Source organism: Zootoca vivipara, chromosome 16, assembly GCF_965207765.1.
Source record: "Zootoca vivipara chromosome 16, rZooViv2.hap1.1, whole genome shotgun sequence".
Taxonomy (NCBI): domain Eukaryota; kingdom Metazoa; phylum Chordata; class Lepidosauria; order Squamata; family Lacertidae; genus Zootoca; species Zootoca vivipara.
Window position 1 is genome coordinate 40,960,666 of NC_142599.1, and position 19,625 is coordinate 40,980,290.

At 43.1% G+C, this 19,625-nt stretch overlaps 2 protein-coding genes and 1 pseudogene across 2 annotated transcripts; all 3 read right to left on the reverse strand.

Annotated features, from left to right (window-relative positions):
- Window positions 1–1,027: 1,027 nt before the first annotated feature.
- On the reverse strand, window positions 1,028–9,445 carry LOC118077987 (vomeronasal type-2 receptor 26-like). Its single transcript, XM_088659956.1, has 5 exons — window positions 9,398–9,445; window positions 7,910–8,770; window positions 7,352–7,579; window positions 3,172–3,298; window positions 1,028–1,929 (listed from the first exon to the last, which is right to left on the reverse strand). The coding sequence occupies exons 1-5, from the start codon at window positions 9,443–9,445 to the stop codon at window positions 1,028–1,030; spliced, it is 2,166 nt and encodes a 721-aa protein (XP_088516082.1).
- Window positions 9,446–9,513: 68 nt separating this feature from the next.
- Window positions 9,514–11,969, reverse strand: LOC148683226 (vomeronasal type-2 receptor 26-like). The gene is made up of 2 exons (XM_088659957.1): window positions 11,710–11,969; window positions 9,514–9,907 (listed from the first exon to the last, which is right to left on the reverse strand). Exons 1-2 carry the CDS (start codon window positions 11,967–11,969, stop codon window positions 9,514–9,516), a joined length of 654 nt encoding a protein of 217 aa, XP_088516083.1.
- Window positions 11,970–13,949: 1,980 nt separating this feature from the next.
- LOC118077986 (vomeronasal type-2 receptor 26-like) lies at window positions 13,950–19,558 on the reverse strand (annotated as a pseudogene).
- Window positions 19,559–19,625: the final 67 nt, after the last annotated feature.

The following is a 19,625-nucleotide window of genomic DNA, read 5'->3' on the forward strand; positions in this document are numbered from 1 at the left end:
ATGAATGAAAATTCACTCACACACACACACACACACACACACACACACACACAAGGCATTGTTTCTAGAAAAAGAGGTGCCAGAACTTATTGACTTTTTTTTAGGGGGAGCAACCAACCCAAGTTGTTAAGTTCTCCCCCTCAAAAAGAGCTCATCTTCTTCACCTGATTGCCTTCCACCTCCACCATACCCGCCCCCAGTTGCTGTGCTGCCTGCTGCCTCCGCCACACAGCCCTGAATGCCATGCTACCCTCCTCCTCCGTCCCGCAGCCCCGACCGCCGTGCTTGGAAATGGCACCGCAACGCTACAGAGGTGCTGGAACTCACCAAAGAGGTGCCAGAACTCAGGGGTGTAGCAAGAGGGGGGTGATAGGGGTACGCCGCCCCGGGCTCCACTCTGAGGGGGGCAGCGCCCTCTCCCCACCTCCAGTGTCGACGGCCGCCACTGCTGTGGCACGACCGTAATCATGGAGAGGCCCCACTATGCAGAGGAGCCACCGGCAAACATCGCCAGCACTGCGCGGGGATGAAGCCACTGCAACTGCGAGTGCAGGATCCCAGGTAGCAGCATCCCCGCACAGCGCTGAGGTCTGCCGCTAGCTCTGTCGTGCAGCACGCATACATGGAGCCATCGCGCATGGCGCATGCGGTGCATGCTTCCTGCACATGCATTGTGCGCAGCAATGCCGTGCATGCACGCTGCGTGGGGTGACACCCCACCCCCGGGTCCATGCCCCCGGTGCCGCCCCGGGCCGTGGAAAGTCTTTGTCCGTCACTGCCGGAACTCAGTTCCCTATATAACAAAAGCCCTATATATATGCAGAATGAACAAATGGACATAATAAATTTCATGGCAATGTTTATTCACATAATTTATTTTCTGTAGGATATATTATTTCTTCTCAGTTCTTCAACTGGCCCCAGCACAACGATGTAGCATTTAGAGGGGAAAATGCAACCCAGCAGGCCACAGTGTGAGAATATGATAGAGATGACATCTACAGAATAAAGAGGTGGACATATGCCTTCATTTTATTTTCCTTACTAATTGCTCCCTGCTGTTCAGCTCAGGCCTCAGTAAAATAACATAGCATTTGGGGGAAAAGATGCAGGCCAGTAACCCAAAACTGGAGGACAAGATGGAGAAGATCTCCACAGCCACCATGTATCTGCCCTTGGTGCTCAAGTAGGTTGGAACAAAGGATAACCAAACACTGCAAAACACCAACATGCTGAAAGTGATAAATTTGGCTTCATTGAAACTGTCAGGTAATTTCCTGGCAAGGAAAGCCACCACGAGGCTGATAATGGCTAGAAAACCCATATAGCCCAAGACCAAATAAAACATGGTAGTGGAACCTTCATTACATTCCAGTATTATTTCCTCATTCACTGAGTGCATGTCTGTGTCTGGGAATGGAGGGAAAGTACTTAGCCAAAGAGTACATATGTCAACTTGAAGAAAGGAACAGGAAAGGATGATGGAATTTGTCAATCTTCTCCCCACCCATTTTCTGATTGTAGAACCTGGCTTGGTTGCCATAAATGCCATAACCACCATGATGGTTTTTGCTAAAATGCTGGAAAGGGCCACAGAGAATATGGCGCCAAACGCTGTTTGTCGGAGGAGGCAGATCACTTTCCCAGGCTTTCCAATAAAGAGGAAGGAGCTGAGGAAGCAAAAGAAGAGGGAAATGAGAAGGATGTAGGTGAGGGTCCGGTTGTTGGCTTTAACGATTGGAGTCTCCCTGTGCTTGATAAAAATCCCAAGAACTAAAACTGTGATCAATGAGAAAGCAATAGTCAAGGTAGCTAAGATGATCCCTAAATCTTCTTTGTAAGAGAGGTAACTTGGAACCTTAGCAATGCATCTAGTTTGGTCCTTGTTTGGATATTGGTCTTCTGGACATTTGACACAGGCATCCATATCTGAAAACAAAAAAGAGCTGTTCAAATATTTCTATAGGTTGAGCTGCATAATTCTAATAATCTAATTTAGTGCAAAAGTTTGATGTTGATGATGGGTTTTGATATTTTTTATATAAACCCTAATTGAAATCAATGTAGAAAATCAGTTTCCTCCAAGAGCACCTGCTCTTCAACTTGGGTGGCTTTAAAAGAGGATTGGACAAATTAATAGAGAATAGGAGTATCAATGAGGCAGTATGCTTCTGAATATCAGCTCCAGGAATAACAGGAAGGAAGAGTGTTTTTGTGTTTGGGTTGTATGTTCAAGGGATGGGCATTCTCAAAGCAAATACAGTCATACCTCGGTTTAAGTACGCCTCGGTTTGAGTACTTTCAGTTTAAGTACTCCGTGGACCTGTCTGGGACAGATTAATCCACTTTCCATTACTCTCAATGGGAAAGTTTGCTTCAGGTTAAGTACGCTTCAGGTTAAGTACAGACGTCCGGAACCAATTACACCAGGGGTCCCCAGACTTACGGAGCGGCGGGCCGGTGCCCGCCGCGCCGACCGCGCGGTGGGCCGGACTGCAGGGGAGTGCGCGCGCAGCGGGCCGGAGGGCGGGGGAGTGCTCGCCCGTGCGCATGCGCACACGCACACGGGCGGAAAAAAAATCGGCGAAAATCGCTTGTGCGCATGCGTATGGGCCTCCCCCGACCCGGAAGTGCACCAGAAATGACCTCTTCCGGGTCGGGAGAGGCCCGTACGCATGCGCACAAAGGATTTTCGGCGATTTTTTGCCGATTTTTCAGATCGCCGCTGCGCCGCGCGCTGTGAGAGCGGGCGGCGGCAGCGGGCGGCGGGGGTCGTCGCGGGCCGGATTGGAAGGCCGATTGGGCCGCATCCGGCCCGGGGGCCGTAGTTTGGGGACCCCTGAATTACACTCATACCTCAGGTTAAGTACGCTTCAGGTTGAGTACTCCGCGGACCCGTCTGGAACAGATTAATCCACTTTCTATTACTTTCAATGGGAAAGTTCGCTTCAGGTTAAGTACGCTTCAGTTTAAGTACTCCACGGATCATCTGGAACGGATTAATCCACTTTCCATTCCTTTCAATGGGAAAGTTCGCTTCAGGTTAAGTACGCTTTAGGTTAAGTACAGACTTCCGGAACCAATTGTGTTTGTAAACCGAGGTACCACTGTATGATAAACCTGCTATGTTACAGAAGGTGAATGATATCACAATACATAATTGTCCCCTACCCTTCTGGCCAGATATCATTCCTTCTGGACATGGAGCACAGTCATAACAGCAAAATTTCTCTCCCTCCTTCTTTTTCCTGCTGTAGCCAGGATAGCAGTTGTCATTGCACACAGAAAGGGGCAGCACCTGCACAGAATAATATAAAAGGGACTTGGATTAGTGCTCTTCATTCATTTAGCTCTAAGAAGAGAATGATGTTGGGAAGATGAACCAGTTGGCCCAATTCCTCAAAGAACCATGTTATGTGTATTGCAGATATTATATTGTGCAGCTTGAAGCAACTGGATGCATAAAACCTTTTGGAAAGAAACATTTTCCAGACCCATTATATATTATTTTAAACTTTACTTGCAGAACTTTCTACAAAACGATGTAATAAAATTTATTCAGAACTTTCTTCAGAACAAAATAAAAAAAATTCCTTCAGTAGCACCTTAAAGACCAACTAAGTTTTTATTTTGGTATGAGCTTTCGTGTGCATGCACACTTCTTCAGATACAGTGAAATGGAAGTTTCCAGGCACTTATGTAGAGAAGGGGTGGGGAGGGGTGGGGATGGGGAGGGGGCATCACTCAGAAGGGTGGTGGAAATGGGTGATTGACTGACTGATAGCTGTTGATGACTGCAAACGACTGCAAATGGTTTTGCATGAAAAAGCAAGGGTTGAGATGGCTGAAGATCGCTTATCATGTATAATGAGATAAGAATCCGATATCTCTGTTCAAACCAGGTCCCTCCATGGTTTTGAGCTTGGTGATAAGTTGCAATTCAGCAACTTCTCTTTCCAGTCTATTTCTGAAATTCTTTTGTAGTAAGACAGCTACTTTGAGATCTTGTATAGAATGTCCTGGGAGATTGAAGTGTTCTCCTACTGGTTTTTCTGTCTTCTGGTTCCTGATGTCAGATTTATGTCCATTTATCCTTTGGCGTAGGGTTTGGCCTGTTTGTCCAATATAGAGAGCTGAAGGGCACTGTTGGCATTTGATGGCATACACAATGTTAGAGGATGAGCAATTAAATAGTCCTGAGATGGTATGTTGGATGTTGTTGGGGCCAGTAATGGTGTTGTCTGGGTGTATGTGGCAGCAAAGTTGGCATCTGGGTTTATTGCAGGCTCTGGTACCAGTGTCCATGTTAAGTCTGGTGGTTGTATTATTGTGGGTGAGGAGTTGTTTAAGATTGGGTGGCTGTCTGTAGGCAATGAAAGGTCTTCCTCCCAGAGCTTGAGAAAGGGAGCTGTCATTGTCCAGGAGAGGCTGTAGATCTCTGATGATGCGTTGTACTGTTTTAGCTTGGGAGCTGTATGTGATGACTAGTGGTGTTCTGTTATTTTCTTTTTTGGGTCTGTCTTGCAGCAGGTTCTCTCTAGGTATCTGTCTGGCTCTGTTGATCTGTTGTTTAACTTCATCAGGTGGATATTTTAGTTCTAAAAAGGTTTGCTGTAGATCTCTTAGGTGAGATTCTCTGTCTGTAGAGTTGGAACAGATGCGGTTGTAATGTAAGGCCTGGCTGTATACGATGGATTGTTTGGTATGTTTGGGATGGTAGCTAGAAGCATGTAGATATGTTTGTCGGTCAGTTGGTTTTCTGTATAAGGTGGTGTCTATATGTCCATCCTGTATTTTTATAGTAGTGTCCAAAAAATGTATTTCTTGCATAGATTGGTTCATTGTTAGGTTGATGGTGGGGTGAAAGTCATTGAATGTCTGGTGGAAGGTTTCCAGGGTCTGTTGTCCATGTGTCCAGATAATAAAAATATCGTCAATGTATCGCAGGTACAGGAGAGGTTTGAGTGGGTAGGAGTTAAGGAAACGTTGTTCTAAATCTGCCATGGAGATGTTGGCATACTGTGGGGCCATGCGGGTGCCCATGCCTGTGCCGCTGATCTGGAGGAACAGGTCATCACCAAATTTGAAGTGGTTGTGGGTAAGGACAAAGTGGCAGAGTTTGGTAGCAAAGTCCGCTGTGGTTTTATCTGAAATGGTGTTCCTTATGGCTTGTAAACCATCATTGTGTGGGATGTTGGTATATAGAGATTCCACATCCATAGTGGCTAGTATAGTATTGTTAGGAAGATTGTTCAAATATTGTATTTTCCTCAGAAAATCTGTGGTGTCACGTACGTAGCTGGGAGCACTGATAGCATATGGTTTCAGAACAGAGTCCATATAGCCGGAAATACCCACTGTAATGGTGCCAATAATTGAGATGATGGGGCGTCCTGGGTTTCCTGGTTTGTGTATTTTGGGTAGAAGATAGAAAGTTCCTGGCCGAGGTTCCGCTGGTGTGTTTGTGAGGATCTGTTCTTGGATGTGTAGGGGTAGCTCCTTAATAATCTTGTTCAGTTCTTTTTTGTATGCTTGTGTGGGGTCTGAGTCCAATTTCATGTAAAAGGCAGTATTGGAAAGTTGTCTGTGGGCCTCTTGGATGTAATCAGTTTTGTTCATGATGACGACAGCTCCACCCTTGTCTGCCTCTTTAATTATAATGTCTGGGTTGTTCCTGAGATTTTCTATGGCTCTCCTTTCAGCATGGTTTAGATTTTGTAGTAAGCGATGGTGTTTTCTGGTCACATCCATTTGGATTCTGTGGCGGAAGCATTCGATGTACAGATCTAGTGTGGTATTGCGTCCATCAGGAGGGGTCCATGTGGAGTCCCTTTTTGTGTAACTTCTTTTCGGTGGTAGTTGGTGGTCAATGTTCTGTTCATTGATGCGTTTGGAGGGTGATGGTTGTTCCCCAGTAAGTTGAGAGGTGTTGTGTTGTGGGGATGTAGTTTGTTCTACTTTGTCTTGTTCTTGTGTGTGATGAAAATACTCCTTCAGGCGTAAACGGCGGAAAAATGCTTCCAGGTCCCCGCAGAACTGAATCATGTGTTGGGATTTGGCAGGGCAGAATGATAGTCCCCGTGAAAGGACGGATTCCTCAGCTGGGCTGAGTGTTTGCTGTGAAAGATTGACAATGTTGTTGATCTTGTTTTGATTGGTGGCCTGTAGGTTGGAAAGGTTGCAGAGTTTTTTATTTTTCTGGTTCTTCAGTAACTCCAGTTGAGAGTGGTAAATGGTTTGTTTTTCCTTGTGGAACTTCTGCCAGGCCGGGTGATTCCTGATGGAGTTCTCCAGTGCAGAGAGTTCCTCCTTTATTAACTTCTGTTTGGAATACAGAACGCCGATAAGATGTTTCAGCAGTTTCTTAGATAAAGTGTGGCATAGTTTTCTGGCATATTCTGTGGGATAAGTTGATTGAAGAGGGTTCTTAATTCTAAGACCCTTAGGTACAATGTCCAGGTTTTTGCATTTAGATAGAAAGAGGATGTCAGTTTGTACCTGGTCAGTTTGTACCTTTTTGTTTCTTCAGAACAGAACAAAAAGAAACATCCAAATAATTCCATATCTGGTGCATATCCACACAGGTTCAGAATCTTATAACAAATAAAAGAAAATTCCAAACAAACAGCAGCTATTTGCTGTCTCTCTCGCTGTGGTCTAAACCACAGAGCCTAGGGCTTGCCAATCAGAAGGTCGGTGGTTCGAATCCCTGCGATGGGGTGAGTTCCCGTTGCTTGGTCCCAGCTCCTGCCCACCTAGCAGTATGAAAGCATGTCAAAGTGCAAGTAGTAGATAAATAGGTACCACTACAGCGGGAAGGTAAACAGCATTTCCGTGTGCTGCTCTGGTTCACCAGAAGCGGCTTTGTCATGCTGGCCACATGACCCGGAAGCTGTACACCGGCTCCCTTGCCAATAGCGCGAGATGAGCGCTTCAACCCCAGAGTCAGTCACGACTGGACCTAACGGTCAGGGGTCCCTTTACCTTACTCCTACAGAGCCATAGAACAAAGACTCAAGCCACCACCCTTCCAAATTTGCTAATTTGCAATTCAATTGCCTCCCATGTAAGCTAAAGTTAAATATCTCATCAGAGCTGCTAGTGAACAATCACATTTAATTATCAAGCCATTGAGGAGCTCAGAGAGCTCTTCTTGCTCTTCTTTAGCTTCAGTGCAATCTTCCAGTTAAACTCTTCCTGCAATACAGACAGGCATTCTCCATTTCAGTGTAAATTAAACAATTATATTTAATAATGTATATATAAAATATTGCTATCCTAAATAATCCAGCAGCTAAAAAGCAAACAGAAAGTTAAAGTGGCCAAAACTCTTCTTTCTCGCATGTCTCACCTGATTAAAATGTGGATGCCACACAATCTGGTCAACAGGAATGGTTAACTCTTTGCCTGGAAGAGCCCGAGGTTCTAATCTTCCAATCTTTACTCTAACCACTGAACCATTGGGGAACATCACCCAGTTTGTAATATCAAAACCTGCAACCAATTCTCCATTTTCATCAAAGTGCACATTCTCAGCAGCACTATTATTGAATATGATGCTCCTCAGATAATGATGAACCTTGATTAAAAGAGAAATGAATAACGAGACAACATAGTGCTAAGATTACTTAAGTGAACTTCCCGAAGTCCTCCCTATAGTTGACATCTGGTTTATTCACAAGTAGGTGGCCACTTGTGAATATCAATCAATCAGTCAATCAGTCAATCAGTCAATCAATCAGTCAGTCAATCAATCAATCAATCAATCAATCACACAATCATATATTTGTAGGGTTGGAAGGGACCCCGAGGGTTATCTAGTCCAATACCCTGCAAGATGACCCTGGAGACCCCTTCCAACTCTACAATTCTAGAACTCCATAATTTTAAAGCATTGCTTTCTACTTACCTGCCATGATTGCACACTGTGAAATAGTTTGACCCTTTCTTCCAATCCCCTGTGTTTGGATATGGATTTGTATAAGGAATTCAAAGCATGTGCCACAGCATAGACAGCGTTGTAGACATTGTAGCTGTGGCCAGTCATGTCCATTTCAAACAGAATTCCAGGAAGGCTCTCCAGCTTCTCCTCCCCAGTGCAGATTTCAGTTTCATTTCCCTCCTCTGAGTCTTCAGACATTTTTAATAAACAGCCGAATGCCTGTTTCCAGAACTCCTGGATAAAGCCATCTCGTTTCGCCCAGGAAGGGCTCAGCTTCTGAATGAACCTTTGGAATCCTGATGGCTGATTTGAGTGGACAGTGATGGATATGGAACCGTGAAATGCTTGTACCTCCCAATTCTTCTGTATAGAGTGTGATGCAAAATCCCAGTGGGATGTAACAATCCACACTTTGCCCAGAGTTGGAAAAAAGAAGAAGGGTGATACAAATATCAACATTCTCAGAACCTGAAAGGATGGAGGTTCTCCATAAACAATGAACACAGTTGGGTTTTCCTCAAAGACCATTGCATAGGTTCCTAAATGCTGTAAAGCAAAGTCTATCATCTCATCCACATAATTCCATTTTGGTATTCTTACTATGTAGGCATAACAGATGCCATTAGGGGAAAGGATTGGGACCATTGTCTTTAAAAACCTGTCCCCTCTGCCATCTTCCACAGCCCAAAGCCCAATCCATGTCCATTTAAAATGCTGAAGTAATCGCACAAGACCTGTGTACTGGTGGGTCTCATTTGGGACCATCTGATACAAAAATGGGAAGAACCTTTTGACACCTTTTAGTGGCAGAAATGATCCATAAACCAGCTGAAATAAAATTAATAAGCATTTTTCAGATGGGTTAAGCATTTACATCACAGATTTACTCATTAGAAAACAGTCCTGTAGGCCATCTCATTCAATGTCCTGTGAAAATTCAGATGGGGTGTTCAAGCATGAGAACCTGACAACTTTGGTCGTGAGCCACATGGAGCCACTTGTCTCAGGCAGCACATTAGGAAGGCTGCTGTCACAAAAATGTCCCACTGGGCTGTTTGTCTGAGCATCCTACACTGTGCCATCAGAGCCCCAGCTGCACTAATCAATCCCTTCCACTCCCTGTTTCCAGAACCTGTAGAAGTAATATCTGAGTTGTGTGTTTGGGGACATTGCAGACAGATGCAATTGGGAGGTTCCTGTACGGTTCTTGACCATCTTGAAGGTGTGGCTTATCTCTTGCTGGGAGAATTGGAGTTACTTAAAATATGCCGTGAGAGTAAGTAGGTTCTGTTTGGCATCATGAGTTCTTTTCCTGTCTTCTGAAGAGTGTTATCTATCCTGCACAGGCTTTTGTCACCTCCAAATTGATAAGGATTCTCCCCACCCTTTTATCTCAGCAATCAATAAATATTTTGAGAAACAACACCTTCAAAACAAAGTCCTGAAGCATCCCACTTGAAATATCCCCAAACTCTGATGAGAAGCTATTGATGGACGCTCCATGTGTTCAGTTGTCCTACAAGTTCTCTATCCATCAGATAGTATAATCATCTAGACCATATTTCTCTCATTCAGTAACTAAAAATCATGGCAAACACTGTTAGAAAGTTTCCTGAAACCAAGATGGTGTACCATACTTGTGAAACCACCATGCCCTCATGCACACAATTTACCTGTGGAGTCTTGTGGATTGCTGAAATGATGGCCATGTTGGCAGAGACTTCAGAGAGACATCCCCCAATGAAAGCTATCAGATTGTTTTGGTTGACACATTTGAAGTTGGGGACAAACCTTGGTTCTGTGGAGAGCAGGCTGAGGGTGGCCTTATAGGTCATCCTTGCAGTGTAGTAGCTATTGAGGATACGAAACCCCAGAGAGATATTGGATAAGATGTTGGGATTCTCATTGATTTCTTTGACAGCAAATGCTAAGGCCAGAACGTGCTGGTAGTTCTTTGGCACTGATCTGCAGGAAAATTAGCAGCTCTTTAATTAAACCACAGCCATAACAACAACAACAACAACAACAACAACAACAACAACAACAACAACACTTGTGCCTTTCATCATCACATCTCTACAGGTTTCTAGGATTAAACTGTAGTTTATAGCTAAACAAGATTATATTGTTGTTGTTTAGTCGTTTAGTCGTGTCCGACTCTTCATGACCCCATGGACCAGAGCGCGCCAGGCACTCCTGTCTTCCACTGCCTCCCACAGTTTGGTCAAACTCATGTTCGTAGCTTCGAGAACACTGTCCAACCATCTCATCCTCTGTCGTCCCCTTCTCCTTGTGCCCTCAATCTTTCCCAACATCAGGGTCTTTTCCAGGAAGTCTTCTCTTCTCATGAGGTGGCCAAAGTATTGGAGCTTCAGCTTCAGGATCTGTCCTTCCAGTGAGCACTCAGGGCTGATTTCCTTCAAAATGGATAGGTTTGATCTTCTTGCAGTCCATGGGACTCTCAAGAGTCTCCTCCAGCACCATAATTCAAAAGCATCAATTGAAACAAGATTATATATCAAAGTACAAAAATAAGACCTATGAAATAAATATTTCTCCAATCAATTAATAATCTAAATGCTCACACAGTTCTAGGACTTTTTAATGCTTAATAAAATATTCCAGGTGGAAAATACAATGAAAGCCTTTTTCCAGATACTATTGTATTGTACTGGAGTAAAATCAGAAATCACCTTTCTTTAAGAAAAAGGGGGGGAAGGGCAATATCGTATTTAATATGCACACTTTTAAATTTTAATTGTAAATGTCTGCTGGATAGCTTAGTAGGTCAAGCATGAGACTCCTGCATGGCAGGGGGGTTGGTCTAGATGACCCTCGTGGTACCCTCCAACTTTATAATCCCATGATTCTAAATAAAAAAAGTATGAACAACAAATAGGGACAAGTTTCTGTTTGTAAGTGTTGGCCCATCTAACAATACTTCCATAAGAGGGTTAGGTTTGCTTTGTCCCTCTAAAGTCTGTTAAGTATTGCATCAATAGCCCTATGTTTCTCCCTGTATAATGTGAGAGAGTAAGCTTTGAAAATTAGATGTGTTAAAACAGGAATAAGAAACATGTTCATTTCTCTAAGATATAACAATATGAAACCAAATGTCAGAAATACCTGAAGTCTGAAATAGCAAGGGACAGGCTGAGATTGAGATCAAGGATAAATGACAATAAAGCATAGCGAGAGCAAAAATGAAATAGTTTTAAGCAGGACTTTTTTCCCATAAGAACTCACTGGAAATCCGTTCTGGCCCCTCTCAGGTGGGCACCATTGCCATTCTAAGAGAACAAGGGAGGTGCTCATGATGAGTTCTGGCACCTCTTTTTCTAGAAAAATAGCACTGGTTTTAAGGTTTCCTCATTTTGTCACTCATTTTAAAAGGAATAGGACTTCTGGCAGTTTGGAAATAAATTTAAAATGTAGCATGAGCCAATGACAAACAGAAGATAAATGCTCCTTACCAGATAAGCAAACAATAATAAATGCTCAACAAATAGATTGTATGAGAGGATCCTGCGCCAGCTGCGAAACAGACATGCACATGATCCATTCCTTTCCGTAAGATTTCTGGAGGAAACACACTAGCCGTTTATGCCCAACAAGACATTGTAGAAGGTAACACACACATATGAACAATCCAAGCGTCCCCTTTTTACATCAACAGCTCAATAAAACACATCATTCATTAAGGATATGTTTTGAATCATTATAATTCATACATATCTCAAATTGTGTGAGAAATATTGATGCCTTACATAGGTTCGTCAATCGTGATCTGGGCAGGCTGTTCCATGAAAGAGAGCATATTAGAGAGGAGGAAGACTTGAGAAACCATCTCACCAATGACAACGCCTCCTGGCTGGTAAAATTCATGAGGAATAGGGAGGGGATTGTCATATATGCTGCAATTAATAGAATGTGCATTGCATACTGTATGGCACAGTAGAAGGAGCAGCAACACCAGCACAAGCAAGATCCTGTGGATGAAACTCCCCTTCCAAAACTGTATCCCCATGATTCCAGTTGCAGAATTCAATGTGGCTGTTTTTCAGCTTTCCTACAGCCTTCCTTGAACGATAGATGGTGTTGCTGCTACACAGATTTGTAGCATGGCTATTTAGGGAATCTGGGTACCAGTATCTTGCTCCTTTATTTCATTTCGCCTCCTTGTCCATCGTCAATTTCCCTAACAGCGTATTTTCTTTATATCCTCCCTTTATCCTCTAAGGATGAGTGAATTTTTAAAATTTATTTCTAAACAACTTAATATGTGTCTCTGCAGGTCAGGTGCCAGTAATTTTGCTGCAGTGAGCAAAGGAACCAAAATGCCAACTTGTGAATTTTCAGCCTGTTTCCCCAAAAGACAGGGATGCAAATTGCAGGGCATGTATGCAAATTCTATACTGGTCAATGAGGTTCAGTTTTCCACAGTAAGAATCTGGGAAGCAGAAAATAAAAGGGGCAAGCTGGAGAATATATGAGGAACCAGGATACTCACACTATACTTTATTTGTTTAAAAAATCATGGTGTAATCACCTGGTGGACGTGCTCTCCAGCCTAAAAGGGAATAAGTGGTTATGCAGAAGAATGAAAATACCCTACATATCCCTAGATCCAGTTCTGAATAACACAGGAAATATATAGGTTTTTCAATATGCTTTTTGCTGATTTTTCTTACAGACTCTGGATGTCAATCGTGTCACAAGACAGAAAACAGTAATTTTGACAATGATAGGAATGATTTTAATTTCCCAAGTGTGTTTTTGGCCTCTGAAGTGGCATCATTCAATACAAAGCTCCTAGGTCAGAATATCTTTTCTGAATTTTGCAACTATTGTTTTATTGTGGTTATCTTCTTTTCTTTTTCCTTACTCAACATGGAGATTAAAGATAAAAAAATTATGGATTTAATAATGATAGATCAATATTGGAGACTGAGGTATTACAAGCTCGTACAAAGATGTTGTCTAAAGTATAGGAATTTTTGCTGGAATGGCATACAAAAGATGAAGAAAATAAGGAGGTCATGACTAAGTGGGCAATGGACCTAGGATATAATACTGAATGTGAGAAATGGACAAGACTCTGGAATTTAGGAATAAAATTTACCGCATCCATGACCTTAAAAGAGAATTTTTTTAAAATGATGTAATGATCTACAGGTGGTACTTAACACCCACCAAACTAGCAAAGATGTACAAAATGAAAAATAAGAACTGTTGGAAATGCAGGAGGGTAATTTTTTCCACATGTGGTGGTTATGTGACAAGGCGGGGGGAAATTGGGATAGTGTGTATAATGAGTTTTAAAAGATATTTAGGTACAACCTTTTATTTAAAAAAAAAAACCTGGAGGCATTTTTGCTAGGAATGGTTGGAGAGAACATTAAAAAGGAAGATCAGAAATTCTTCCTGTATGCCACAACAGCAGGAAGACTACTCCTCGCACAGAGATGGAAACAACAGGATATTCCGACAATTGAAGAAGGGCAACAGAAAGTATTGGAGTATGCAGAAATAGCAAGGCTAACTGGAAGAAGCCGACAGCAGGATGATGAGAAATTCCAAAAAGAATGGTCCAAATTTATAATATACTTAGAGAAAACTGTACATAAATAAACACAATCACAGGACTGAAATAAATATTCATAACGTTTATTGTAAACATTTGGTTAGATCATAAGATGTAATGCTGTAATATAATAAGGAATGTATGTTTAAAGTATAATACAAACATTTATTAAGGAATTATAGACATTTATAGAATGTATACCGGTATATAGTAAACACGCTTAAGTAAGAGTACTGTAGAGAAGCCAGAAGAGGGGTGGAGGGAAGTTAATTCGGATAAGATATAGATTTAAAGGAGAATAATATTGTTAAGCTGTATTGTGTTTAAGATATTTGGAAAAATTAAGAAAAATTATTGCCGGGGGGGAGAAAAAAAGCAAAGGGGGGGAATTCAACATGGAGATCAAGATCCCAACAACAGAACTTACATCCTCTCACTTTTTCTGGCCATTATTTGCTCTCTACTGTTCAGATCAGGCCTGAATGAAATTATGTAGCATTTAGGAAAAAAGATGCAACCCAGTAATCCAGCACTGGAGCATAAAATGGAGAAGATCTCCACAGCCACCATGTATTTCCCTTTGGTGCTCATGTAGGTTGGAACAAAGGACAACCAAACACTGCAAAACACCAACATACTGAAAGTGATAAACTTGGCCTCATTGAAACTGTCAGGTAATTTCCTGGCTGAAAAAGCCACAATGAAGCTGATTACGGCCAGGGAGCCCATATAGCCCAAGACACAGTAAAACATGGTAGCTGAACCCTCATTACATTCCAAGATGATTTCCCCATTCAATGAGTGCATGTCCGAACCTGGGAATGGAGGGGAAGTACTTAACCACAGGATACAAATGCCAGCTTGAATGAAGGTGCAGATGAGGACAATTGATTTTGCCAGTCTTTTCCCCACCCATTTCCTCATCCCAGATCCTGGTTTGGTTGCCATGAATGCCAGAACCACGGTTACGGTTTTTGCCAAGACACAAGAAAGAGCCACAGAGAAGACGATGCCAAAGACCATTTGGCGTAGAAGGCAGGTCTCTTCTCCTGGCTGCCCAATGAAGAGCAAAGTGGAGAGGAAGCAAAGAAGAAGGGAAATGAGGAGGCTGTAAGTGAGGGTCTGGTTATTGGCCTTGGCTATGGGTGTGTCCCTGTGTTTCATAAAAACTTCTCAGCACTAGCATTGTGATGAAAGAGAAAAAAATGGCCAAAGTAACCAGGATAATCCCTAGGTTTTCTGTGTAAGAAAGGAAGCATAGAACTTTTGGGATACATTGACTGTGGTCCTTGCTGGGATACTGGTCTTCGGGACATTTGGTACAAGCATCCATATCTGAGGGGGGAAATGAAAAGCTGGTTAAGATACACCCATCCAGTTAACTGAAATGAGTACTTTCAATACTCCACCCCTTATTTCCCACCCAGATCCTTCACCAAAATAAATGTCACTTCAGTTACCCCATTAATATTTGCTTGCTTGTTTATTACCCTCCCCTCACTCTAAGGCCCCATCATCATCAGATCACTACCTTCCCCCAATTAAATTAAACTTTAATAAATGCAGTGGTGATCGTGGTCTATAATTCTCATTTGATATTGAATACCTGGAGTTACAAACGCTTCAGGTTACAAACTCCGCTCACCTGGAAGAGTTACGGTACCTCGAGTTGAGAACTTTGCCCCAGGATGAGAATGGAAATTGTGTGCTGGCAGTGCAGCGGCAGCAAGAGGCCCCATTAGTGAAAGCATGCCTCTGGTTAAGAACAGTTTCAGGTGAAGGACGGACCTCCAGAACGAATTAAGTTCATAACTAGAGGTACCACTGTACTTACAATGAGTTGGCCAGCAAATATTTTTCATTTATACTGTCTTCCTCTTAATTGTGTTCTCTCTTGGCCTCCTTTCCTTGATCTCGCTGTAGCCTTTGATGGGATCTGCCAAGGTTTCCTCCTGAACCCCCTCAGTAGATTGGGTGTCATTGGCACTGCTTTTTTGTGGTTCTTAACTGCAAGATTGGGATTGCTGTTATGGGCATTATTTTGCCCATATTTAACATATTGTCTGTTATTTAACAGACATTGGAAAAGATCTTGCGGATAATGACATCTGATGACACACAACTCTTCTTTCCTGTTAACACCTTAATCAGGAGTGGACATGCAGTCTCTGGATCAATGTCTGTGTGCAATACTAGGTTGGTGGATCTTAAATTGAGTTTAAACCCTGGCAAGCCTGAGGCCGAGTGAGTGAGTGAGTGAGTGAGTGAGTGAGTGGTTCCCATGTCTGGGAGATACTGTAGATCAGTTCCCTGTTCTGGATGGGGTTGTGCATAATCTCTGAAAGGATAGCACATAATCTGGGAGAGGTCATTGATTCAGCTTTGTCACTTGAAGCACAGGTGGTCTTAATTTTATTTTAAAAAGAAAAAGGTTAAATAATCATAGAATTGTGGAACTGTAAGTTGGAAGGGAACCAAAGGGTCATCTCGTCCAACCTCCTGCAACGCAAACGCCTCAGCTGAAGCATCCATCCAGCCTCTGCTTAAAAACCTCCAAGGAAGGAGAGTCCACAGCCTCCCAAGGGACCATTCCACGGCTGAACAGCTCTTACTGTCAAAAAGTTCTTCCAAATATTTAGTCAGAAATGTATATTTTATAACTTGAATCCATTGGCTTGAGTCCTACCCTCCAGAACAGGAGAAAACAAGCTTGCTCCACCTTCCATGTGACAGCCGTTAAGATACCTGAAAATGGCTTTCATGTCTCCTCTTAGCCTCCCCTTTCCCAAGCTAAACATAACCAGCTCCTTCAAATGTTCCTCATAAGGCTTGGTTTCCAGACCCTTGATCCATCTTGGTTGCCCTCCTCTGCACATGCTCTGTGTACATTGCCCTACACTGTGAACTATATTCTTCAAATGAATAATTAATGTGCTACATTATCAAAATTTATTAATATCTCTGTACATTATGCCTCCTACCTTTCTGGAGAGAGACTGTCCCTTCTGGACACAAAACACAATCATAGCAGCAAAACTTCTCTCCCTCCTTCTTTTTCTTGCTGTAGCCAGGATGGCAGTAGTCATTACACAATGAAACAGGCAGCACCTGCGCAGAAACGAAAAAGGGAGATTGGGAATATGAAATATTCCTTCTTTAGTATCTTGTGAAAGGAAGGATAAATAAGAATCTAATCACCCCCTTTCGCATCACCTTCCACTTCTTGGGAGCTGAACATTTTGTGGTGTTGTCAGTGTCAACTCCTGGCATGTGTTGCGGGTCCAGGCATTGTGCTCCCCAGACCCCGACCCCAGATAAATAAAAGACCACTAAGACTGGTTGGGATCGAAAGAGGACACAACTTTATTGAATACAGATAGAAGAGGTTTGGCTTCGAAATACTTCCAGCCCATCCACCAGGAGTGATGCGTAGGTCAATCCAGGCGTATGGGCCTAAGGCTTACATCAAATAGGGTGATCCCCGCAGGAATTACACTCTAGGAGAGTGTCTTCGGCCCTGCCCCGCCTGGACACGTGGACATGACCACTCCCCCCAGATCCCTTTAACGGGGTACTCCAGTGTTTAGAGGGGCAGGTGGAGATTACTGTCAGCAAATACTCTTGGGGAGATGGTGAACCCCCCAGGACCTCTAAGTGTCTCCCAGTAGGCACATCTCTGGGATGGCATGTCCCTTCACTCCAGAGTGCCTCTCTGCAACACTTTTCATGTGAAAAGTACACACAGGTCTTCTAGCAGCACACAGCAAGAAGAAAGAAACACCCGTAGATCTATTTACATTCTATAACAGACAATCCATAAGCCCGTCTGTGTTCTCCAAGCTCTGGCAGAACAACTGTCGCATCCTGCAAAAGTGAAAGCACATTACAATAACACGCTCAGACGGAAGAGATAAGACAGTCTTCCATTCCCATACTCTGCTCACACATCTCATGTGATTTCTTCTCATCACACTAGTCAGCATCGGCTGCATAAAATCCCCAAAAGTCCAATGCCCCACCCAGTTGTGACAATTGCTATGAGGCAGGCAAAGCCACCGGGTTGAAGCCAATCTGCCTGGTGGACAAATTCCTACACGACCCCTTAAAATGGGAACCACTGTAGCCACAACAGAGTCATTGACTATCAATGTTAAGTCATGGGTGCAGATGTCAGCTCTTGTGTGATCAGCTCTGTGTAGTGATTCAGTATACTAGCAAGGATATGCTAGGAGTCAAGCCTAACAACAACAATTTTCTTTATTGCAGTAGAAACTTAACTGGGGTGGAGGGAAAGGACGAGCTTCTTTCATACTCTCAAGAGCAGGAGTTGGGGAAAGGGTACATTTAGATTTTGGCAGGACCCAATCATAGTAAGGATCCAAATTGTACTAACAAGTAACCAATAGCAACAGTCACCACACCTGTTTGAAACTTCCTGGAGCAGGAAAGGTAGTTACAGAACTTAACAGTGAGATTCATGTACACAATCTAAACCAATACATAACACCCAGTTTAAACCAAGGGCGGGTGGGGAACCCGACAAGGGAAAAGCAGGAAGGGTCCCAGCAGAGGGCTGTTTAAATGGTCAGGGAGCAGACCCGTGGGAAGCCTTCCTGCCCCCTGGCCCAGCCCATGTCCAAGCCTACATCCCCATTCGCCAAACCAGAATGCAGGTCAGGATCCAGTTCCTGATAGGCAACATAGGTGGCTTACTCCCCTGCCGCCACTCAGGAAGGGGCACTGAAACCAGGATTCCCTCGCCGGGGGCCCCAGTGGAGCCTCTGCCATCCCGCAACGCTGCCACACTAGAAGGGTGAGCAAACTTACCTGATTAAAGTTTGGATCCCAAACATGTTTATTTTTTTACAGGGTAGGCAATGAGCTACAAGTAAAACAATAACAAACTAATGCTAACCAGCATCATTCAGAAGCTGAGAAGCATATCAAACAATAAACTGACCAAAAATGAGGCTTTCCCCTTGTTATATACTCAAGTATTGATAGCTGTGTCACACCTGATTAAAGCTTGGATGCCAAACAATTCGGTCATCATGAATGGTTAATTCTTTGCCCAGAGGAGCCTGTGGTTCCAGTCTTCCGACTTTGACTCGAACCAGTGATCCATTGGCGAACATCAACCAGTTTGTAACATCAAAGCCAGTAACTTGCTCACCATTTTCATCAAAGTGCACAGTGTCTCCAGCACTATTATTAATTGCTATATCCTTTAGAAATGGATGCACCTATATTGGAAGAAAATATAGACAAAGGGAACTAGGTATTGCAATTATTTAAGAGAGGGTCACAAATGCCTCTCATTCTCTCTCTCTCTCTCTCTCTCTCTCTCTCTCTCTCTCTCTCTCTCTCATAAAAATCATGGTGACTTCATATGCCTTGATGTTGTTTTGGTTCCTTTGGTCCAAAAGAGAAAAGAAAAGAAAGCCAAACACATTTATTTCTAATGGAATTGTATTCTGCAAAATGGAAGTGCATTGGGAACAAAATTGAACACACACACACACACACATGCTTTGAGCTGTAGTTACCTGCCATGACTCTATATTCTGAAATGCCAGCCTGTCTCCTCCCTGCCGTCTGTGTTTAGAGTGGGATTTGTACATGGCATTCAAAGCATGTGCCACAGCATAGACTGCATTGCAGACACTGTAGCTGTGGCCTGTCATTTTCATTTCAAATAGAAGTCCAGGAATGCTTTCCAACTTCTCCTCACCAGTACAGCTTTCCTCCTTCTCTTCTTTCTGTCCTTTAGACATTTTTAATGAACAGCTGAAAGATTGTTCCCAGAAGTCCTCAATAAAACCATCTCTTTGGGCCCAGGAAGGTCTTATCATCTGAATGAAGTCGTGAAATCCTACCAGCTGGTTTGAGTGAACAGTGAAGGTCATGGAGCCATGAAAGGTTTGTATATCCAGCTGTTTCTGAAGAGATTGTGATGCAAAATCCCAGTGGGATGTAACAAGCCAGACTCTGCCTTGAATTGGCGATGAATAGTATGGTGCTGTCAATAGCATAATTCTCAAAATCATAAAGGAAGGAGGTTCTCCATAAATAAATACTACATTGGCTTTTCTCCCGAAG

What these genes read in the sequence shown, in the direction of transcription:
- LOC118077987 (XM_088659956.1), bottom strand. Translation starts at nt 9,445, where the DNA reads ATGGAGCGTCCATCAATAGCTTCTCATCAGAGTTTGGGGATATTTCAA. An exon ending in AGAGTTTGGGGATATTTCAA is followed by an intron (nt 8,771 to 9,397) that starts GTGGGATGCTTC and finishes ATTTTATTTCAG; the next exon opens with CTGGTTTATGGATCATTTCT. An exon ending in GGCATCCACATTTTAATCAG is followed by an intron (nt 3,299 to 7,351) that starts GTGAGACATGCG and finishes TATTCTGTGCAG; the next exon opens with GTGCTGCCCCTTTCTGTGTG.
- LOC148683226 (XM_088659957.1), bottom strand. Translation starts at nt 11,969, where the DNA reads ATGGGGATACAGTTTTGGAAGGGGAGTTTCATCCACAGGATCTTGCTT. An exon ending in ATCACGATTGACGAACCTAT is followed by an intron (nt 9,908 to 11,709) that starts GTAAGGCATCAA and finishes ATTTTCCTGCAG; the next exon opens with ATCAGTGCCAAAGAACTACC.